The sequence below is a fragment of the Gallinula chloropus genome, assembly GCF_964237585.1.
Source record: "Gallinula chloropus genome assembly, chromosome: 13".
Classification (NCBI taxonomy): domain Eukaryota; kingdom Metazoa; phylum Chordata; class Aves; order Gruiformes; family Rallidae; genus Gallinula; species Gallinula chloropus.
Window position 1 is genome coordinate 4,857,230 of NC_140098.1, and position 19,283 is coordinate 4,876,512.

The following is a 19,283-nucleotide window of genomic DNA, read 5'->3' on the forward strand; positions in this document are numbered from 1 at the left end:
TTTCTGGTGCTTTTCAGAGGTTCTTTGCTAATTCCCATACATTTTTATCCTGGAAACTTCATAGTAACATTTATTGCCTTAGAATTATGTTCCTGTATAAAGTAAGTTCTCCATTTTTGGTTTTTATCTAGTTCATTCAGATTAAATCAGAGGACTGGTTCTCTGACGATGGTGGATAACACTCCTCAAGGAACATACAACTTAAAAGTTAGAGTTTCTGATGGAGTTTGTCCTGATGTTGTATCTACAGTGCGAATGCATGTCAGAGAGCTGGACAATGAGGCCATACAAAACTCAGCCACTCTGCGTCTGTCAGGTGAGTTTTAGTCGCTGATGAAAGTTTAGGTCAGCTGCTTCTGTAACTGGTTGTGATGTAGGTATTATATCAATACTTGATTTGCTTACTGCTGTAAGGCACTTTGCAGTATGTTTACATATTATTAAATAAGGAATAAATTCAGAAGTTAACGTGTGGTCTCCCACTCTTTCCTGTTTGTTCATTTTTGAATCCCAAACTCAGATGTCACAGCAGAAGAGTTCATAAGGAAAGATGAACATGGCAAAGCGAAACATGACAAGTTCAAGGAATTACTAGCAAAACTGTTACCCACCAAACTTAGTGACATTATTGTCTTCAGTGTGATGAACATTGATGGCAGACAGACAGATGTAAGATTTGCAGTCCGTGCTGGCTCGACGTATTACAGACCTGAGAAGCTGCACGCTGAGATGGCAGCATTCAAAAATGAGGTATGTTGCCTGGTGCTGTCACGCCTCTGTGTAAATCAGTAGGATCAGTGGGAGCTAGTAGTAATAGGTGAATGGTTGGACTGGATGATCTTTTAGGTCTTTTCCAACCTTGATAATTCTGTGATTCTGTGATTACCCACATACTTTGCTGAGTATGTATCCCAGACCTCACTGGAAGAATGTGCTAGATCTACAGAAAAGTTTGTGTCCTTCACTCGGGTCAAGAACACTTGTCAAGCAAGTGCTTGATTTAAGCTTTCTCCCTTTTCCTTATCCCATGTGTATGATCATATTTGTATGTACTAACTTCTGGTCCAATAAATATGACCACTGCTTAGTCGCAGGGAGATGGTTCTCCATTCCCATCACAGTACAGTTCCTGTGTTTTCTCCAGTCAGTGTTTCATGGTGTAATGTATCAGACCTTTGAATGTGATATCAGAATAATTCCTCAAAGCCAGAGTGGTTACTGTAGTAATGGAGCTTCTGCTGTACAGAGAGATGACAGTCCATAGAAAAGTTCCTGCTGGAAGGGGTATGCGGGTTAGAAGAACAGTTACAACAGATAAGTGAGATGGAGACAACTGATTTTTTGATTGTTTTTAACTCTCCAAGGCACAACTTCAAATACAAAGTGACACCCTCTGCCAACTTTGCTGTTACAAGAGGGGAATAGTTCCTGAGTGAGTGTGAGGTGTTTTCTTCCCCATCCTGATGTTCCCTAACTGTCCTAATCTCTTACCAGATCCTTTGTGCCCTCTAGCTCAATTATCCAGACACAGTCTGACTTGGCCCTACTTTTATTTCTGTAGCCCTACAGGTTTTGGCTTTGCTGCTGAATAGTCACTTAAGCTGCTGTCTTGCACAAAGGCAAGATGCCACTGCTTGGCTTGTAACCTGCTCTGGACAAGGCAGCACTTCCTGGCATGTTGTTTGAAGCTCTGAGGGCATATTTGAGAGTAGTGTGTGGTACATTTTATGGAGGATTTTTCCTGAAAACAGAATTTGCCATTTGTGTGAATACGGTAGGGGCTGTCTGACAACGGGGGCCCAACAGGAGTATCTTAACTTACCACCTGCCTACACCTTATTGTGTCTTAAGTAGTTGTGTGGATTATGGCACTCTTCAGAGTGACCAAGTAGGAAATACCAGAGACAGATAGTATTCATGAAGCATAGGGACTGCTGCTTTTGCATATTTATTGAATTACTGCATCAATAATATACAAAATTGCATAGATTTCAAATATTCTGTGCCATAATGTATGACAGGTGAATTCATCAAAGTGGTAACAAGGGGATTGCTTCACATATTTTAATGAAAAAATATGTTCGTATTAATTATATATCATCTTTCAATATTTAATGAATAGCTCTAGTGAGTAATCACCAATAGTTTACAGAAAACCAATCATGGCTGGAAATTTCTCCAGTAGATTTCTGTACATGTGTTTAACAATAAATATAGAAAATAAGTAATTAGCACTGGAATTATTCATTGAATTGCTAAATAAATAATATGTTTACATTACCTCCTTGGGATTTTGCTTTACAACTATTTTTATTTAGCAGAAAAATAATCCGTCCTAATGCTGTAAAGGAGCCAAGGTTGTTTATATCTGCTGTGTTTTTCTATAACCCTCTAAATGTGTGTTACAGTTGCTCCACTAATGGTGATAGATGTGGGCAGCAGACATAAAACTGCATTGACAGGATACATCATGTCATTATAAAATACATTTTATGCCTTTGGGGACGTGTTTTCAATATGTGTTATGATATTTGAGGATAATACTGACAATTGATTATAAAGGTCAAAGTTCTTACACTGGTGAATTGAGATGACTGCACAAGTTAAAAAAAAGTGCTTTAGTATTTATGGATTTGTTTTGTTATTTTGAATGCTTATTTTAAAATATTTGTCACACAGTTTTACCATTTAAAAATATACATATTGTATAAATAAAGAGTACCTAAGGCTGATCTCGTGTTGTTAGTTTCACGGTTGTGTATACCTCAGTGTATACCCCTGAGAGAGTAGTGTGGTCTCTTGTATTCAGGTTTGGCCACTAAATACACATCATTTTAATGTGTTCGAATCACCAAATACAAATAAAATTCTGAACCTTTATAGGCAGCTGTGCAAAATCCCCAGCCACGTAGAAGGAAGAAATCCGTTGTGCCAGGGAACAGGCTCGGTGAGAAGTTAGCCTGGTGCCAGGGCTACTGTCTGAAGCACAAAAGGTCTGAAGTGGTGGCAGCGCTGTCCTGTCCTCAGGCTTCCTGTGAACAGCTTGTGTCCCATCCTTGTGCTCTCTGCTAGCTCTTCTTCAGGCTGTTCGAATTAGAAGTTGCAGACTGTGGAGACACAATTGCTGCGTTACAAGACCTTTATGTGCAGTGAGGTGCTTCTCTTTGAGTATTTGGCTTTCAGAGACAACCTCAATTAATGATAAAAACCATTAACAAGGAAATACTAATGAAGAACAGAATAGAGTATCCAGTATGCTGAGTTACTGCGTTTTATTTCATGATGTGAAAGGCAAGTTTATGGGGCACGCATCAGTAGCCTGGATCCCAGTTGCTCTGAAGTGGTCTTGCCAGGCTCCTGTCTGTGGAATTACTGCAGAGCGCAGCTCAGCCCTGCATTTTCTTGTGCTGGTATCCTTAGGAGAAAGAGAACATAAGAAATAATTTCTAAGTATAAAGCATGAGGAATAATTTTTATCTTTGCTTGAGCTAAAACATGCCTGTTGCTGTCGGGGTGCAGAGAGCTGTGATGCAGCTCAGAGGGTGGAGTATCACTGCTCTCAGAGCTTTTGTCCTTGGAAACAGTGTTAGTAGGCCAGCACAGATCTAATATGCTCACAGCCCATTGTGTCAGTGATTAAGTTTTTAGGAATTACTGTTACTGTAATTCTTTTCAAATTTTTCCTGTATCTTGCTTGCCTGTATAGTCGGGGTTGTTACTAATTAATACCCAAGAAATGAAAGCATTCTGTTAAGTCTGTGATGGCTTAGATTTTTCAGAAATTAGGGAGTAATTAAAAGCATTAACTAGAATGAGACTGGTGATGTGTTACACTGTATTTTCTCCTAGATCCAATCAGCTTTACAACTGAACATTTCACAGATCGATGTAGATGAATGTAGGAATGCCAACTGCAGCGAGGGCAGTGGGTGTACAAACTACCTCACTGTGAGTGACATCCCAACGGTGATGGATACTGGCAGCGTGTCCCTTGTCTCTGTAACAACCACCATCAACGCAGTCTGCACCTGTTCAGCTAGGGACCGGGTTCATCAGTCTTGTTCCTCCTACCCTCAAAGCCCTTGTCTCAATGGTGGGGTGTGTATTGACACTTTGAATGGTTACAGGTGAGGAAACGTGCATTGCAGATTATCTTCTTTTTTTTCTTCTTCTTTTGGAGCATTGAGCAGACCTTACAACATAAAGGTCTAAAAAGATCATAAATTTGATTATATTTTTGACTGAAGGGCATACAAAAAAGTCCATGAGTGCACTGAGTGTGACAACAGGGTCTCTACTTACAGCCCAGTAATGGTCCTGTAGTCTTGAAAGTGGTGGAAATAGTGTCTGAGTATATAGGAAAGCTTTGGGGAAAAGCAAAAATGGTGTAATTAACACATCATTTTTTAAGAACACCTAATTCAATATGAAGGAATGGGAAGTATGCTCTGTTTCACTTTTCCAGAAAAGTAGTGATAAAAGTGAGCATCAGTTGTAGCAGCAGGGATGTAGGGGAGTGAAATGTAGTGTAAACGATGGGTCATAAGGAGTTCAGAAAACATTAAATAGGAAACTTGCTGTTGTGTAGCATCCCCTGGCATGCACCAGTATTCCTTTAGCAAAGTTATACTGGTTTATTTTAGCTAGAAACTAACCTCCCTAAGTTCTCTCTGTAATAAGTTGACTGAGTGATAGGTAGCATTCTGTGTTACTTATTTAGTGAAATAAGTCATTGTTCTCAAAAAAATGGTCTTTGATGGAGATAGACTAGTGGGATAGATATGCTTTGTACTTAAAGTATTTCAGTATTTACCAAGAACCTCTGAGACTCTACTAAAATCCTGATTGTTTTCACTGCTGGGTTTTGGGTTTTCTTTAATTGCGATTTTAAGTGCGACATTTGTGGCATGTAAACCCAAAAACTTGAACATTGGGGAATTTGGAGTATTTTTTGTGTTTGTGCTCTTTCAGATGCCTTTGTCCAGCTTCATTTCACGGGCCTGACTGCCAGCAGACTAAGCACAGTTTCCATGGAAATGGTTATGCATGGTTTCGTCCCATCAGGCCTTGTTTTGAAAGCTCGCTCTCTCTCGAGTTTATTACTGTGGTACCAGATGGACTTTTACTATATAGTGGTCCTTTATCAAATCCAGAACCTGGGAGTTCAGAAAACTTCATTGCAATAGGTACTTGTGCAAAAGTGTCTGGAAAATAGCATCATTTGGGAATGAGACTCCTGTGAACGGTGTAATAGTGTGTGGATTCTCTTTCCGTCTTATGAGATAATTTGTTTTCAGGTTGGAAAATATTTTGAAGCATTTCCTAATATGTCTGTCTTCTCTGATGTCTGTTTTTGTAGCCTGCACCTATCTATGGCTTCAGGTCCATCACAGACTTGTAGAAATCAAGGGGAAAGCAAAATAGACAGGTTGCTATATATAAAAAAAAATCCTGTGAGGAAAACTGTAGTGCTGTATGGGAATTTAGGTACTTTGAAGATAGGTATTACATGATTAATCGGTCTTAATTGCATGTCATTCTTACCTAGCTTGGTGAGAAAAGGAATTCACTTAAACTGATTTCATCTTTGGGGCATTTTTTTCACTTTTTTAAAACAAATAATGATTTGATGGGTTAATACAGCCTCTGTGTGCCACTATAGGAATGCTTATACACAAAGAGAACTCACTGCTCTGAGTTGACACATATTTAGAAGGTTACCACAGCCTGTACAGTTGGTATTTTCTGTTTTCCTAATTAATTGAAAGGTAAATGTTTTTGGATATTGTTAGTCATGTCTGTTTTGCTTCTTTTTTTGCAGTTACATGTAAAATTGACTAGAAGATGGGAAGGAATAAAACATGCATCTGTTAATTGTGTTAGAGCATTATAAAATTCTAGATTGTTTAATAGGAAACAGTTCTAGTGTTTTGACACTAGAAGTGACACAATCTAAAATACAAAACCAGATACTATATTGCACGAATATTTCTGCATTTTAGGGGTCATAGACTATAATTCCAGTTTTCTGTAGTGAACCCCACTATATGTGACAAGCAATAAACATTAAGTCAGTACATTCACTAACTGCTAAAATATGAAAATTGAAAGATTCTCATAGCTGAATTGAATCTCTTTTTCATGTTGCATTAGAGCTCTCCAGTGGCATTCCTGTGCTGAAGATGAGCCATGGCTCAGGTTTTGTGATGCTGCAGTTTCCGAGTCACCTGAATGTGGCAGACAAAAAATGGCATCAATTAGAAGTCAGAACCAATGGACAGGTCAGTTATTTGAGTTTTTTTCCACAGCAGGATACTTATATTTCCAATATCATTTGCTGGTGCAGGAACAGTAAGGTGATAAAACCAGACTGGGTAATTATATGTATTATTCTAAGTGTGCTTGTAGATTTGATGAATAGAACTTTGGGAAGACAACACAGTTGTTTCCAAATCTGCCTATGCTGTGATCCGTATTCCAGGATCAGGGGAATCTTTTTTCCTGTCTTGGTTTTTTTGGTTGTCTTTTATTTTTTTTCTCTTTTTTTAAGCTCTGCAGCACATGCATAAATTAAATGCAGAGTTAAGTGCCTTCTTTTGCCAAATGGTTCCATGCTGGCTTTACTATTTATTGCCAAATGCAAAACAAAACAGGAAAAAAACCCCAAAACATCAGCCAACCCCTTTTCTTTCATGGTATGCGAAAAGAAAAAGATGAAAATTTGATATAACTCATTTACTGAATTTCACAGAAATGCTTAATTCAGTAATCCTTTGTTTTGGTGTAGGACATTCGATTCACTTTAGATCACTGCAGTGCAGCTGTTGTTTCAGAGATAGAAGGAGTTGGCAAATGGTTGTCTACTGAAGATCGTACCAACTGTGAAGTCGTTGGGTCTCTTCCACAAAGAGCAAGGTACATTTCTGGAGACTCACTGAAAAGCAGTTTATTTGAAGGACTTTGAACATTTTACTCATCAAACTGAAGCTAAGTTATTAATGACTAAGAACATGAAATCATTTGCTTTTCTCTGAGATCGTCTGGGCCAAGTCTGGACCGTAAAGCACGAAAGAAATTTTAAGGAACCAACCTTTTCCCAGTAGTGTTATAGTACTAAATGAACACCACCCCCATGCCCCAGAATGCTCCATGGCTTGTCCTGTGGAGCTGTTGTGGGTACTGTGTACCATCTCTTACTTGCAGGATTTCTCTCACTTTCTTCAGCAAGTCACAGTTCTTGAAAACCACATGAAATTAGGCCACTTGACTTTTTAATGGCAATAACTGATACTGCTGTCTGGTTTAAGGCTGGAGGCTCCTTCTGACAAACTTTGGAGAGTGGGGTAAGGCAGACTGGTGCATCAGGACCTCTGGCTGTTCCAGGGTTACTGCTGTTATGGCAGAGTCGGAGGCACGCGTGCGTGTCCACACTGCAGCTGTTCACAGCCTGGCGTGCTGTAGTGCAGCTGTAGTACAGCTGCAAACTCATGTGGGTGTGCCTGGTTGTGGCCTGCAGCATCTTGTAATGAGACACACCATTGACTCTGCTTGTTTTCCAGCAAAGCAAGACAGCCGAGGTGCAGTAACAAGTGTAATGGTTTAGATTGCTTGTACTGTTGGGTCAGCCCTTATCCTTGGATAAAACAGAGTTGGATGGTGAAAGGAGAAGGCTGTGGACAGCTGCATTCTGTGAGAGTCCTTTGGACTGATGCTTATTGCCCTTGCTGCTGGCACCAAGCTGGCAGAAATGACCAGAGTGTTGGAGGGTATTGCCTGGGATTTAATAATTACTTCAGCAAAATGATCGTAGGGGCTAGAAATATGCTGTACTTTTCCACTCCAGCAAAGGGCCACATACTGCCTGCAGGCAGAAACAACCAGCCTCACAAATACGGAGAAGGGAACAACTGCTAAACATCAGTAAAAGAGTCAGCAATGTGAAAAAGCAAGTACTCCACAGCAACACCTCAAAGTGTGTACACCTCTGAGATACGGGACAGTAAGTTGCCCACTCTGGTTAGCACTGTAGGGCCTCAGCTGGAGTCCTGGGTCCTGTTTGTGCGCAGTAGTGCAGGGCAGATGTGTACCAACTGCCTGTAGTCCAGAGAAGAGCAATGGCTGTAATCGGCTTGCCCTGAGAATAAGACCTATCAAGAATGAAGGAATTGAGGTCACTTAACTGAAAGAAGGGAAAACTGAGGAGAGAGATGATAAATCTTGGTGTCTATAAGGGAATACTACAAAGAGGATTTAGACAATCTCTTCTGTACAGGGCCTTAGGTTACAGTGAGGAATATTCAGGTTATATTTTAGAGAAACCCTTGTACTAATAAAGATGCTTGAGCAGTGGAACAGATAGTGCCAGCAACTGTGCCAATTAGTGTTAGGGTTACACCTTGTCAGTAGGTGCGTGGGGCCCTCATGGGCATGAAAGGAGCACACAAAAAAGTGAAACATAAGAACAAAGGAGAATGGAAAGTGAGTTGATACCTTAGGGGAAAAAGAAACTTTGTGAGCACTAACATGGAGTTCTTTGGCTCAGAGGGATAACTGGGAGACATTACAGAGCTTGGACATGTGTACTGTACCCTTTAAAACACACTCAGCTTTTACACAAAACAGATCTTGTAGCAGTATTCTTACAGCATAGGATGAGTGCTCACACACAGACACACTCCTCAGAGAACAGGTGTCTAGGATTTCACGGCTGTTCCTGACTTGGACACAAACATACCTGAATAGTCTATTTGTATGTTTCTTTGTATGTTTTAACTGTCCCACACTTGAACTCCCAATAGACTTCAGTATCACGTTTAACAGATAAATTACCCTTTACTTTAAGGAGCCATCTGCTCACTGACTGACTGTCCTGCAGAGAAAGAAGTAGATAAAAGTTCTGTTCTTCTGTTGTTGTATAAAGCTTCTCTTATTTGGAAGAGCAGTGTGTTTGTTTATCTGCCATGTTATATAATGCCTATGCTTGAAGGTAAATTCACATCTATTTTAATCATTCGTATTATTTTAAAGGTATTTGAATGTGAACCATGTTCTCCAGCTGGGAGGTGTAAAAGAGTCGTTACCATATTCCTACCCACAGTTGCTACACAAACACTTTTCTGGTTGTTTGCGCAATTTCATCTTGGACACTCAGGTAAAAGGGTAACGTTTTGCTTTAGCAAAGTATTAAACTTCTTTATTAAATTCTCAGGAGATCTGTATTGTACCTGAAACTTTTGCTTTCATTAATCTGTTTGTCACCCACACGTGTCAGTGCAGAATGCAAGAACATTCTGGATTTTTCTGTCATAATTAGAATAACTACCTTGGAAAGTTATTTCCTAACTACAAGCAGATGTACTTGTGAGCCAGAAACCATGCCTTTGTTTATCCCCTACTTCATGCCAGCTGTCTTCCAAGCTCCTTTGTGCGTTCAGGGAACTTCTGAATGGCAATTGTATAATGGTATATTTATGCCAGCTGTCTGTTTTGTTAGGAAATATTAGGGGGTTCTTTTGCTTGCATAGTCAGTTGTGTTTATTCAAAGGCAAAATATGGTCTTAATAAGTTGAAATCTCAATGTCAAAAAGCAAAGTTAGCATGTTAAGCAGTGCAGATGAAGAACATCCTGTTCTGCAGTATAGCTCTTTCTGTTTAAGAGTGAAGTGTAAGTGTTTCTGAAATAGTATTTTGGTGTCATGTGATTTTCTCTTGTAGGTGTATGACCTTCAGTCTCCTGCAGAGTCCCTGAATAGCTTCCCTGGCTGCACTCTTACAGATGGGAGCTGTGAGACCATGGGGTCTTCCTGTGGTGTTCATGGGAGGTGTCTTGGAGACTGGGGCTCATTTGCTTGTCACTGTTTGCCGGGTTACTATGGCTATCGATGTGATAAAGGTGAAGTTGGGTTTTCTCTTGGGTTTCTGATAGGCTGGTAAATTTTACAATAGAGAAAACTTGAAATCTTTGTGCTGAGATGGTTTCTGATGTTTACTTTGTGTAAAGCCATGTTTCAGTCTAGCTGCCTGCAGTTTTTAACAGTGTGTTTTCTAATTCCCTTTGAGAAATTACTTTCCCGCTATCAGATCATTTCTTTAGTCCTGAGAGTGTTTGTGCAATAACTGTGTAAGGGTGACTGCTTGACAAAAGAATCATGAACAAAATTGTTTGTTGTCATCACAAATCTTTTGGTTTTGCACCTGTTTGCACTTCAGAAATACCTAATAGTCTGTAAATGTGAGTGTGCAAATACCACTCACTGTGCTGGGATAGAACTGTGCTGGAATTGGAAATCACGGCTCTGTCAGTGTCTGGAGGAGACTCTGTTGGCTTAAGGATCTGTGCTTTTGGGATAGTAGGAGCTCTTCTTTACCCCTCATGGAGCTGAAGTTTGCACCAAAAAGACAATTATAAAGTAGCAGGTTGTGAAAATTGGTTGTAGAACTGATTTTTTTTTTGCAGTCTCTTCTTTTGTCTTGCTCAGAGCTACTGCTTTACTGCTGTCATCCTGTGTGGGCACTGTAAGGAGAAGCATTGGCAGCTTCAAGTCAGCAGGGACATCACCTCTTTACAGAGGAAGATGAAGTGGGAGAGTGACTGGGGAAGTTTTGGAAGGAGATAAAGGGATATGTCCCAGTGGACAAGCTATGTCTCACGGATCCATGCTGTGCATTACCATTTTTTCTTTTACTTTCAACTCTCCTCTTGAAACTAATGGAAACAATACTATTTCCCATTCCCTACAAAATGGTTGAAAGATCTTTATCTTATCTTTTTAGTTGCCAAGGAATATACATTTGGGCCAGGAAGTCATATTCGCTATCAGCTTCCCATCAGTGTGCCTGCCCGTAGGACACTGTTTGAAGCCATGATTCGGACACGGGAGCCTGACAGTGTCATCACCAGCATGTTGTCTCGAAATAAGGACGAACACATCACCTTACAGGTGAGCGAGGCACCCCTGACACTAAGAGCATAAAGTCAAGTCAGTGCCCATGAACAGTTAGCCCAGAGAAACATGAGCTTCATCATTGGAAATAGAACTGAACACCTTAGGCTGAGCACAAGAGCCTGAGGATTTGTTGTGTGGACACCTGTAGATCTGATCCTTCACTTAAGATAGTGACCACACAACTGTGGTATCCCATTTGATTTCAAATGAATTTATTGCCAGTTACAGTGAAGTACAGTGTGCTGAACAGAACAAGATGAGTAGTGTGTCTGCCCTGGTGTCCTGTGGTCACGAGTAGCTGATTCTGTGTAGTACAGACCCTGCCAGTGGTGCAGGTAGCAGTTCTAATGATGTCACTCTGAAAATGACAACCTGCTCATTTACACATACCACTGGATGGGTCACCCCTTCAGCTAAGGTGCTTTGAGCTGTCTGTGTAGACGTGCTGGACCAGATTCTCAACTGTTTGAATAACCTCACAAATTTGTCCAGGAGAGAAGCAGTGCAAAGTTACTCTGAGTGAATTGCATACTGCTGTGAGTACACTACTACCAATATTTAGGTTATCTAGTTCAGTAGCACCTGAAGTATCTTTTTATTACATTGTATGTGCAGTGTGAACATACCCATTTTTTAAAAAAAAAATAGCTCTAAGATCAGTGATTACATACAAGTGAGTTCAAGTAATGTGACAGTTACAGGTGAATACAAAATGTCAGGTGATGACTTCTATTTTCTTTCTTACTACTTTGTTAATTATCCACAAGGTTGTTCAGGGATTCTTAGTGGTCTCATATAATCTGGGTGATGGAGACTATTCTGTAAGCCTTCCCTCCTACCACATTGATAATGGTGAATGGCATCATATCACACTGGAGAGAAATGAAAATGAATTTGCTCTTCGCCTCTACGAAGGAGGTGGGAAGAGAGAAATTCTGAAAGCAGCAGGAGTATACAAAGAGATTGTGATTGACCCCAGCAGCTTGGTCCTTGGAAACACCTACCCATTCAATCAAAACAAGAGTTTTCAAGGTGAGCAATTCTTGATCTTGCTGTTCAGAATGCAGACCTGTAAAAATGAAGGTTGGTTGGTGCTGAGTGGGCATATTGTGAGCAGCTTTCTTGTTTATGTTGGGCCCAAGGAAACAGATCTCTTGCATGACACTTTGCAAAGCAACAGGACGACTGTTCTGGCTAGGAAGAAAGTACAACAGGGAATTAGGTACCAACACTGTTAGCTACTGGACTTGGAACAAGCTGGTAATCTCTTCACACAGCTCTGTGTAGAGTGTTCATAACTAGATCTCTGCTGGCATCTCCCAAGTGAACTGTGGATGGCTGGTTGCATCAGATACATGGAATGGGTTCAGTGCCTGGTTCTGTCCAGCCCATTCACACACACCTGGCTGTCCCCACTGAGCACAGCTGTCCCTCTGTTGCGTTTTATACAGGCATTGCATAGCACACAGCAGAATCTGGGTTACTGCCTTTCTGCACTGCCTTTGTATTGCTGGGCTCTGTGGTCACTCCCTTGAAGCATTAACTAAAATTAGAAATGTTTTTTGAATTCCAGCTAACAATTTAAGTTTTCAGCAACTGAGTGGACAGAAATTGAATAGTTACACAAAGGAAATAGAGAGAGGTGTAAAGTTAAGATATCCAAAGCAGTTCATTACTAAAATCATACACCTAAAGTCACAGCCCAAGTAATGCACAGTTCTGCAGTTGTCTTTTATATTGACAAGAAAGACAGACACCATTACTCGGTCAGGTGTGCCTGATGTCTGTCTGTCACCTCCCCCCACACCTTTTGCCTCTTTAACCAGATGTTAGCAAATCCATTGGCATCAAAGTGGTAAGGTGTTCACCAGGTAAAAGTATTTCAGTGAGTAACCCGAAACTGCATGGAGAGAATGTATAGAATGTATGTTCACCAAATAGAACAGTAACTTGCAATATCACAGATTATTTGGAAGAAGCTTGTTTTCTGTTGTTTCACTAGGAGTATTCCAGTAGCTATAGTTTATGCTGAGAACTAGGGACTGCATTTTGAATTTTTATTTATGGCAGTAATAGTGTTTGATTTTAAGTAAATTGATTAAAGAAGTGAAATGAAGAGAATCTGAAGACAGACAATTGATGTTGCTGTTAAGCAGCGGAAACTTCAGCAGCTTTGAAGTTATAAAATGTACTTAACTCTTAAAGGTATAAGCTTTAGTGCTGAGGCATCTTGTGTGTACAGAATTACTGCCACGTGGTGTTTCACCATTATCAGTGGTTTGCTGTTCTATGAAGTAAAGCTGTAATCTGCAATTACAAATCAACCAATCACAATTTAAATTGGTACACATAGAAGAATGTAACAGATTTTCCCCAGTATTTGCACTTTTCTATTGCAAACATAGTGAAGGAGTACATGCTCTGCTGCCTTGAGCATCTGCAAATAGGGGCTTGCAGCAGCACATAGTTCTTGTGGAAAACACTGTGATTCTTGATCAAAATTTCAGCAAATTCAGTCAAAAAACAGAGGACATTGATGGTCTGAAAGCTCAGGTAAATTCAGTGCTAGATTTGAACATTGGTAGCCTGGGTCCTTTGTTAAACATCAGCTGCCAAATCTTGCAGCTGCTTCAGATCGTTCTTGCTGAATGACTTTTAAAAGAGTCTCTTTGTGCCTTGCCTCAGGATGTATGAAGGATGTCAGATTTAATAACTACAGGATCCCTCTGGATGCTCACGTGAAGGAGCTGGTGTCAGTATTAAGTGCCCAAGGCGTCAAAGAAGGCTGTTCTTCAGAGGCTTGTAGGAATAACCCTTGTAACCAGGAATTTATTTGTATTGATCTGTGGATGATGCATGAATGCAGGTAATTGGTGGAAATAAAAACACAAGCCCTTTGGATTCAGGAGGGAAAGGGTGGGTACTGAAGAGGTGTCCAGCTTTTGAAGGCTGCTGCTGTCAATCTCGTCAAATCAGTTGAACCCCAGCAAAAGTCTGAGCTGGATCCCTGCATAGACACCGGGCTGCTCGAGAGCATTGTCCTTGCTGGTACTGCCCTGAGCTGCTGGACATTGGCATGTGTCTCCCCCAGTCACTGCTGCCTGTTTTGATTGAAAATGTTTAAAGAACAGAAGCAAATCCAGAACGTCTGTGTGCCCTGAAAACCAGGAAAAGAGGGGATGTTAGCCTGAGTGGGGCAGAACACCAGCTTGGCCAGCTGTCTTGTGATGCTCATGATGTGCAAGGCAGATGTGCTTTCTTTTGTGGGTGTCTGACGCCTCATACTGTTGTCACCTGTGGCCTCCCTTCCCTTACAGCCCACTCAAGCTGCATTAGAAGCACCGTGTTCTTAAGCACAGAGTTCTTGTATGTGGCCAGGGCTGAGGGCAGGACAACACTAACTCAAGTTAGTTGTGCTGTGAAAACACCTGCAGAGTCTTCAAGAGATGTATTTTTCCTGGAAAGTCCCTGTGGTGCATTGCATACATAGCTTGTCCCACCTGGGCAGGACTGCAGACCCTAATCCAGCTGTTTTTCACAGGGGTGGTCTTGCAGAAGCCGGTGGAACTACCCAAGTTCTGAAAGCCCCAGGCATGAGGGTTTAAAGCTGTAGGGCACATCGTTGCATGGCTGCTTTAAAAAGACTGCAGTCCTGTTGTTAGTCTAAGTAACTCCCTTCTGTAGCTACCTCTGAAACTGTAGATAGAGTGTCAAGACTCTACGAGAGTCTGACTGTTTAAACTGAGACCGTTTAAAAAGCTTGAATGCTGTGTTTCCTGCCTACTTTTCTTGAAGCTTAAAGGTTTTATTTTGCCCTTGTCTTTTCAGTTGCCCTCCAGGACACATGATCGTGGAGAATGCCACAGGTAGACAGTGTGTCTACACAGCATGTGCTGAACGGCCTTGTAACTACGGTACCTGCATCTCTCAGTCACCAACCAAGTTCCGATGTCGCTGCCCTGATGGCTACAGTGGACAGAACTGTGAAATCATGCTGGCCATCTTCCACAAGGATACAGGCCTGAGCTTTAGTTCCATGTTTGCCATCTGCATTTGCTTTTTGGCGCTGTTAGGTAGTTACGGCAATTACGTCTTGTATTACCTTTGGTGAAGTCATTTATCCATCTTGTCCTGAGTAGTCGTCATCTCATCTTCCTGCTGCAAACCTCAGTTTCCTAATGGAGACTTGACTCTGCCTTCACTTCTTTGCCATGGTCTCTGCTCCATCAGGAACTTACTTTTCATCTCCGTGTGCATGTACTGCTAAGGGAATCGGCACTTGTGAGCGATGGAAAGTCTTTGCAGTTTTATTTGCTGCTCAGTGTCACTTCTCTGCTAAGGAACTGTTCAGGTGCATAATTGGAAACAAATTCAGCTGAGCAGCAAGAGTGGAAGTTGCTACCAGATAAGCAACCAGACAAGTTTAAAATACTGCTGAGCACAAATCAGATTTTCCAGTGTAGGAGAAACACAGTCTGATAGGAATACACTTGGTCAGACAGGCGCAGTCTCTTTCAGCTCATCAGTTGTGTCACTGCTCCTGACCGCTGCTTTTGGTGTCCTCAGCCTTTTCAGGCATAGGCGTTGGGCCTCAGAAAGAGGAGGAAAGACAAAGAAGTATCTTGCTTGCTGGTGAGGAAGGATCCCATTTTTGAGTCAGTGTCTACTCAAATGTCATGAAAGTTTGCCTGAGTGAGGACATGGGATTTTTCTTGTGGCTTTTAAGGGTCATTCAGAAGTTGTAGGAAGAGTGTGACAATGCATTATGGACTACTTTGCATCCCCTGTAAATATCATCATTTTCCCCAATTCTACTAGATAATTTATTTGCTGTGCAAATGCCAACAGCAGACAACACAGGAAGCAAACTGGGCACACAGCTTTTGGAATTCCAGTTATTTGAAGTTGCTAAGAGATGATTACATTAAAGGCTAGGGGTTTTGCTGTGTCAGAGCAGTTGTATTGTGAGCTGACTAGGTGTTGCTGCCTGTGCTTCACTGAAACCTGCTGAAAAAACAATAGCTTATACCTACAGCTCCTGCCAATCTGTCAGGTCTAAATTATGAGTTAGAAACAGCTGAAGTTAGAACCATAGAATATCCTGAGTTAGAAGGGACCTGTAAGGATCATCGAGTCCAACTCCTGGCTCCACACAGGACCAGCCAAGTTAACCAAGTGGTGAGCATTGCTGTGAAAATTTTAATAGATGAGAGTGATGTGATCTTCAGCAGGGATGCTTGAGGCTTACACCTGATACACTCATCACTGGGCTGCATTCATTTCAAGTATTGGCTTTCTGCTAGTGGTGACAGTAAAAGGAGAGATGTAGAACTTTAAAAAAAAAAAAAAGTCTTATTTGGATATCTCAAAATCAGCTCAGCTGAAAATGACTGACAGAAGTTGCCACGTGTGGAAATCTGAGTGACATATTCTGTTAATTGTGGGGGGAGCAGGGTGGAAGAGGTAAATGAACCATCTCGAGTGCACTGAGTCAGGTTGAAGGGTATAGCTACACAGTGCAGGGCATGGACCCACCTCCGTGGGCACCAGTTCCAGACCCAAACTAGATGCTGCTCCACAGAACTGCGCTCTGCCATGGAGATACTCTGTGAGAGGCTCTGCTCCCCTTAGGTGTTGGCGAATGGCATCCAGTGGTGTGAGGTCTTACTGTGAGCTTTGATCCATTTCTGTGGAGGTGGTAATGCAGTGGTACACAAGTCTCTATTGAACAGTCAGTATCTGATACGGAAGATTTACAACTGTCGGTGTGTAAAATGCACCAAAGCATTTAAGGAAGATGTTGGAATTCACAGATTCTAAGGCAGAATGTGCTGGATTTGTTTTCCTCATCAAATGTGTAAACGTCGTTTCCCCTTTGTGTCCTCCTGTGCTTCACTGCTGTGTAATCCTCCACACCACTGCTTGGGTCTCCAGTTCTTCAGTTACTGCAGCAGCTTCATAAAGAGTTGTACTTTAAAAGGTATTTTAAAATGCTCTTTGTCTTTGACACTTAGTTGTAACTACCTGGAGGAGTGCAGAACCCAGTTACAGAGAACTCACAGAGCCTTGCTGGCCCTGCCTGCAGCCAGTGCTGTGGTACTCGCGTAGAGCGGCTGCTGTCCAAGCCGCCCTGCAGCGCTTGGGGGTCGGTGTTCTGTTTCTCACTGAGTGATGTCCCCTTCTGCTCCTGTGTGTTCACACAGCTCTGTTCAGTGCTGTATTCTTGTGGGCTCGCTGGAAGAGTCTCAAAGGTCTGAACGGAGGAGTTTACCACGCGTCTGCACATCATGAGGATCTGGAGGACATCAGGGAAAACATCCTCAACTACAACGAAGAAGGGGGTGGGGAGCAAGACCAAGTAAGGACCACTGTGTTACGTTACCACTGAGAGGGGACTGGTGGCTCACCATGCTAGTGAGAATGTGGTTTATGCTTTTCCTTTATAAGTGGGGCCTTTGTTCTGCTGATTCTTTACTCAGTTGGTAGATGAAATATTTGCAGTGTTACGTACAGAGAGTGTGTGTTTCATAAGCAGAGATAAGTGCCTGTCATTTTTTAATTTGCCTTAAAGCAGGGGGTCCTACCTGCATATTTAAAAATGCTGGTGGAGTGAGGTTAGCAGTACAGCACTAAGAGCTGATGGGTTTGGTTTCACAGCTGGGGAGCCACTGAGGTTCTCAGAGGCATTATCCTGGAGCATCGAGGGCTTCAGAGAGGGTGACGTGAACAGTTTGTTACTGATGGTCTCTTCTGGAGACTGTTGACAACAGCCATTACTGACTTGGCTCGTTAGGAACCCAAGGTGCACTGTGTGGTTCCTCTTAGGCCCTAAAGCACAGGGTGCTGTGGAGGAGCCCTTCTGCACTCTGTTTGGGAGAGAAACCCACTAGTGAGCACACACTGTGCTTGTGCTTACAGTAGACTGGGTCATGCCCAAACCAGAGAACATCCTAGCAGTTTTAAGGGTTTCAACTTACCAGGTGCAGCCAGAACTTTGAAAGAAAACTCTGATATTATGGGTGATTTAAAGATTATTTGGTGGAGTCCATTTAGTGGACTCAGAAGGTGGTGTGAGTCTGTAGAGGCGTTACAGTTCAGGGCACTAATGTGATGGGTGAAAAGATGCCAGTGATTTAGAAATATCCAAATATCTTCAAGATATTTCCAAATATCTTCAAAAATTTTTAGGTGTAAAATCTAGAGAATGTTTTACAAGGCTGCCTGAGAAAATACTTCTACATGTAGAGAAGTATCCTTAATTTCTTGATTAATTAGTGTGAACATAGTAAATACAGGACGTTTGCCATGTGATAACATAGACAGCTATGTGCACAAATCCTGTTTTCCTGAATCAGAGGAACTTTCTCTACAGTACTTGGCAATTTTATACCCAGAAGGTCTAAAGATTAAGGAAATCCACAGTTAGTATATGACATGTTTAATTACATTTGGAGAGTTGTTAAAATACACGCCGTGTTTTAAGCAGTGGAAACAAACTAGTGAGTTGATGATCTTCATCTGAGGTTACTGCTGTCTGCTCAGCGTGGAGCCTGTCTGGGTTCTGTATACTGGTCCAGTATTATTCAAGTCTTGCAGTTGCTGGGATTGCAGCTGAAACTTTACAGTATCCTTTTTAACACCTAACTGTTTGTCTAGCCTTAAAAAAAGCAAACTACTGAGAACTGCAACAGCTCCATTGTGTTCCGATGTGCCCTTAGCGAAGGATCGCCAGGGCGCGTGGGCAGGAGAGTTCTGTTGTTGTGACATTAGTGGAGGGAGGGTCGGACTGTGGGGACAAGAAGGACCTTCTGCACCTGAAAGAAATAAGGCTCCTCCTCAGAGAACTCAGGTGTTCACACAGACTCTGTAGGAGATCAGCACTCTGCTGAGCGTGTACCTAACTCAACCGAGCAGCAAATGTTAAAGCCAGCTTTGAAGTTAGAGGCAAGGATGGCCTGGGGGCTGTGGGCCGTCAGATGTCAGTGGTGTGTTGTCAGAAGTGATGTGTCATTTTAATGAACAACTCATGGCATGAAGGATGGGTTTAACACCAGCCAGTTCACTGAAGGGGTGGGCCTCAAACCTGTATTTGGCCAAACTCCCACTGAGATACTTTAGGACTAGAAGTTGCCATGTGGTTGTACTGGTGGCCATGTCCTTACGAAGTCACAGAATGGAATGATAGAATCCTTTTGGTCAGAACAGGGCTTTAAGGTGGAATGCTGGTAGTGGGATACTGCTGTAGCTGGCGCACACCCGAGAGAGGCGTCACCTTGTTCAGCACCAGCAGTGTGGAATGGAAACAAGCAGCCGTTCTGCTGCAGTCCTGTCCCAAAC

At 41.9% G+C, this 19,283-nt stretch overlaps 1 protein-coding gene across 1 annotated transcript in view; it reads left to right on the forward strand.

Moving 5' to 3' along the window:
- The window catches only part of LOC311196478 (neural-cadherin-like), a gene marked incomplete at both ends in the record, with an annotated part of 58,241 nt that overhangs the window by 37,622 nt on the left and 1,336 nt on the right, over positions 1-19,283 (forward strand). Inside the window, 13 exons of the mRNA XM_084270050.1 lie at positions 132-316; positions 521-750; positions 3,850-4,127; positions 4,972-5,186; positions 6,154-6,281; positions 6,788-6,915; positions 9,028-9,151; positions 9,715-9,892; positions 10,774-10,940; positions 11,714-11,978; positions 13,632-13,812; positions 14,775-15,019; positions 17,150-17,304. Of these exons, the coding sequence (XP_084126176.1) occupies positions 132-316; positions 521-750; positions 3,850-4,127; positions 4,972-5,186; positions 6,154-6,281; positions 6,788-6,915; positions 9,028-9,151; positions 9,715-9,892; positions 10,774-10,940; positions 11,714-11,978; positions 13,632-13,812; positions 14,775-15,019; positions 17,150-17,304 (2,479 nt within the window). The remainder of the gene's footprint in view (positions 1-131; positions 317-520; positions 751-3,849; positions 4,128-4,971; positions 5,187-6,153; positions 6,282-6,787; positions 6,916-9,027; positions 9,152-9,714; positions 9,893-10,773; positions 10,941-11,713; positions 11,979-13,631; positions 13,813-14,774; positions 15,020-17,149; positions 17,305-19,283) is intronic.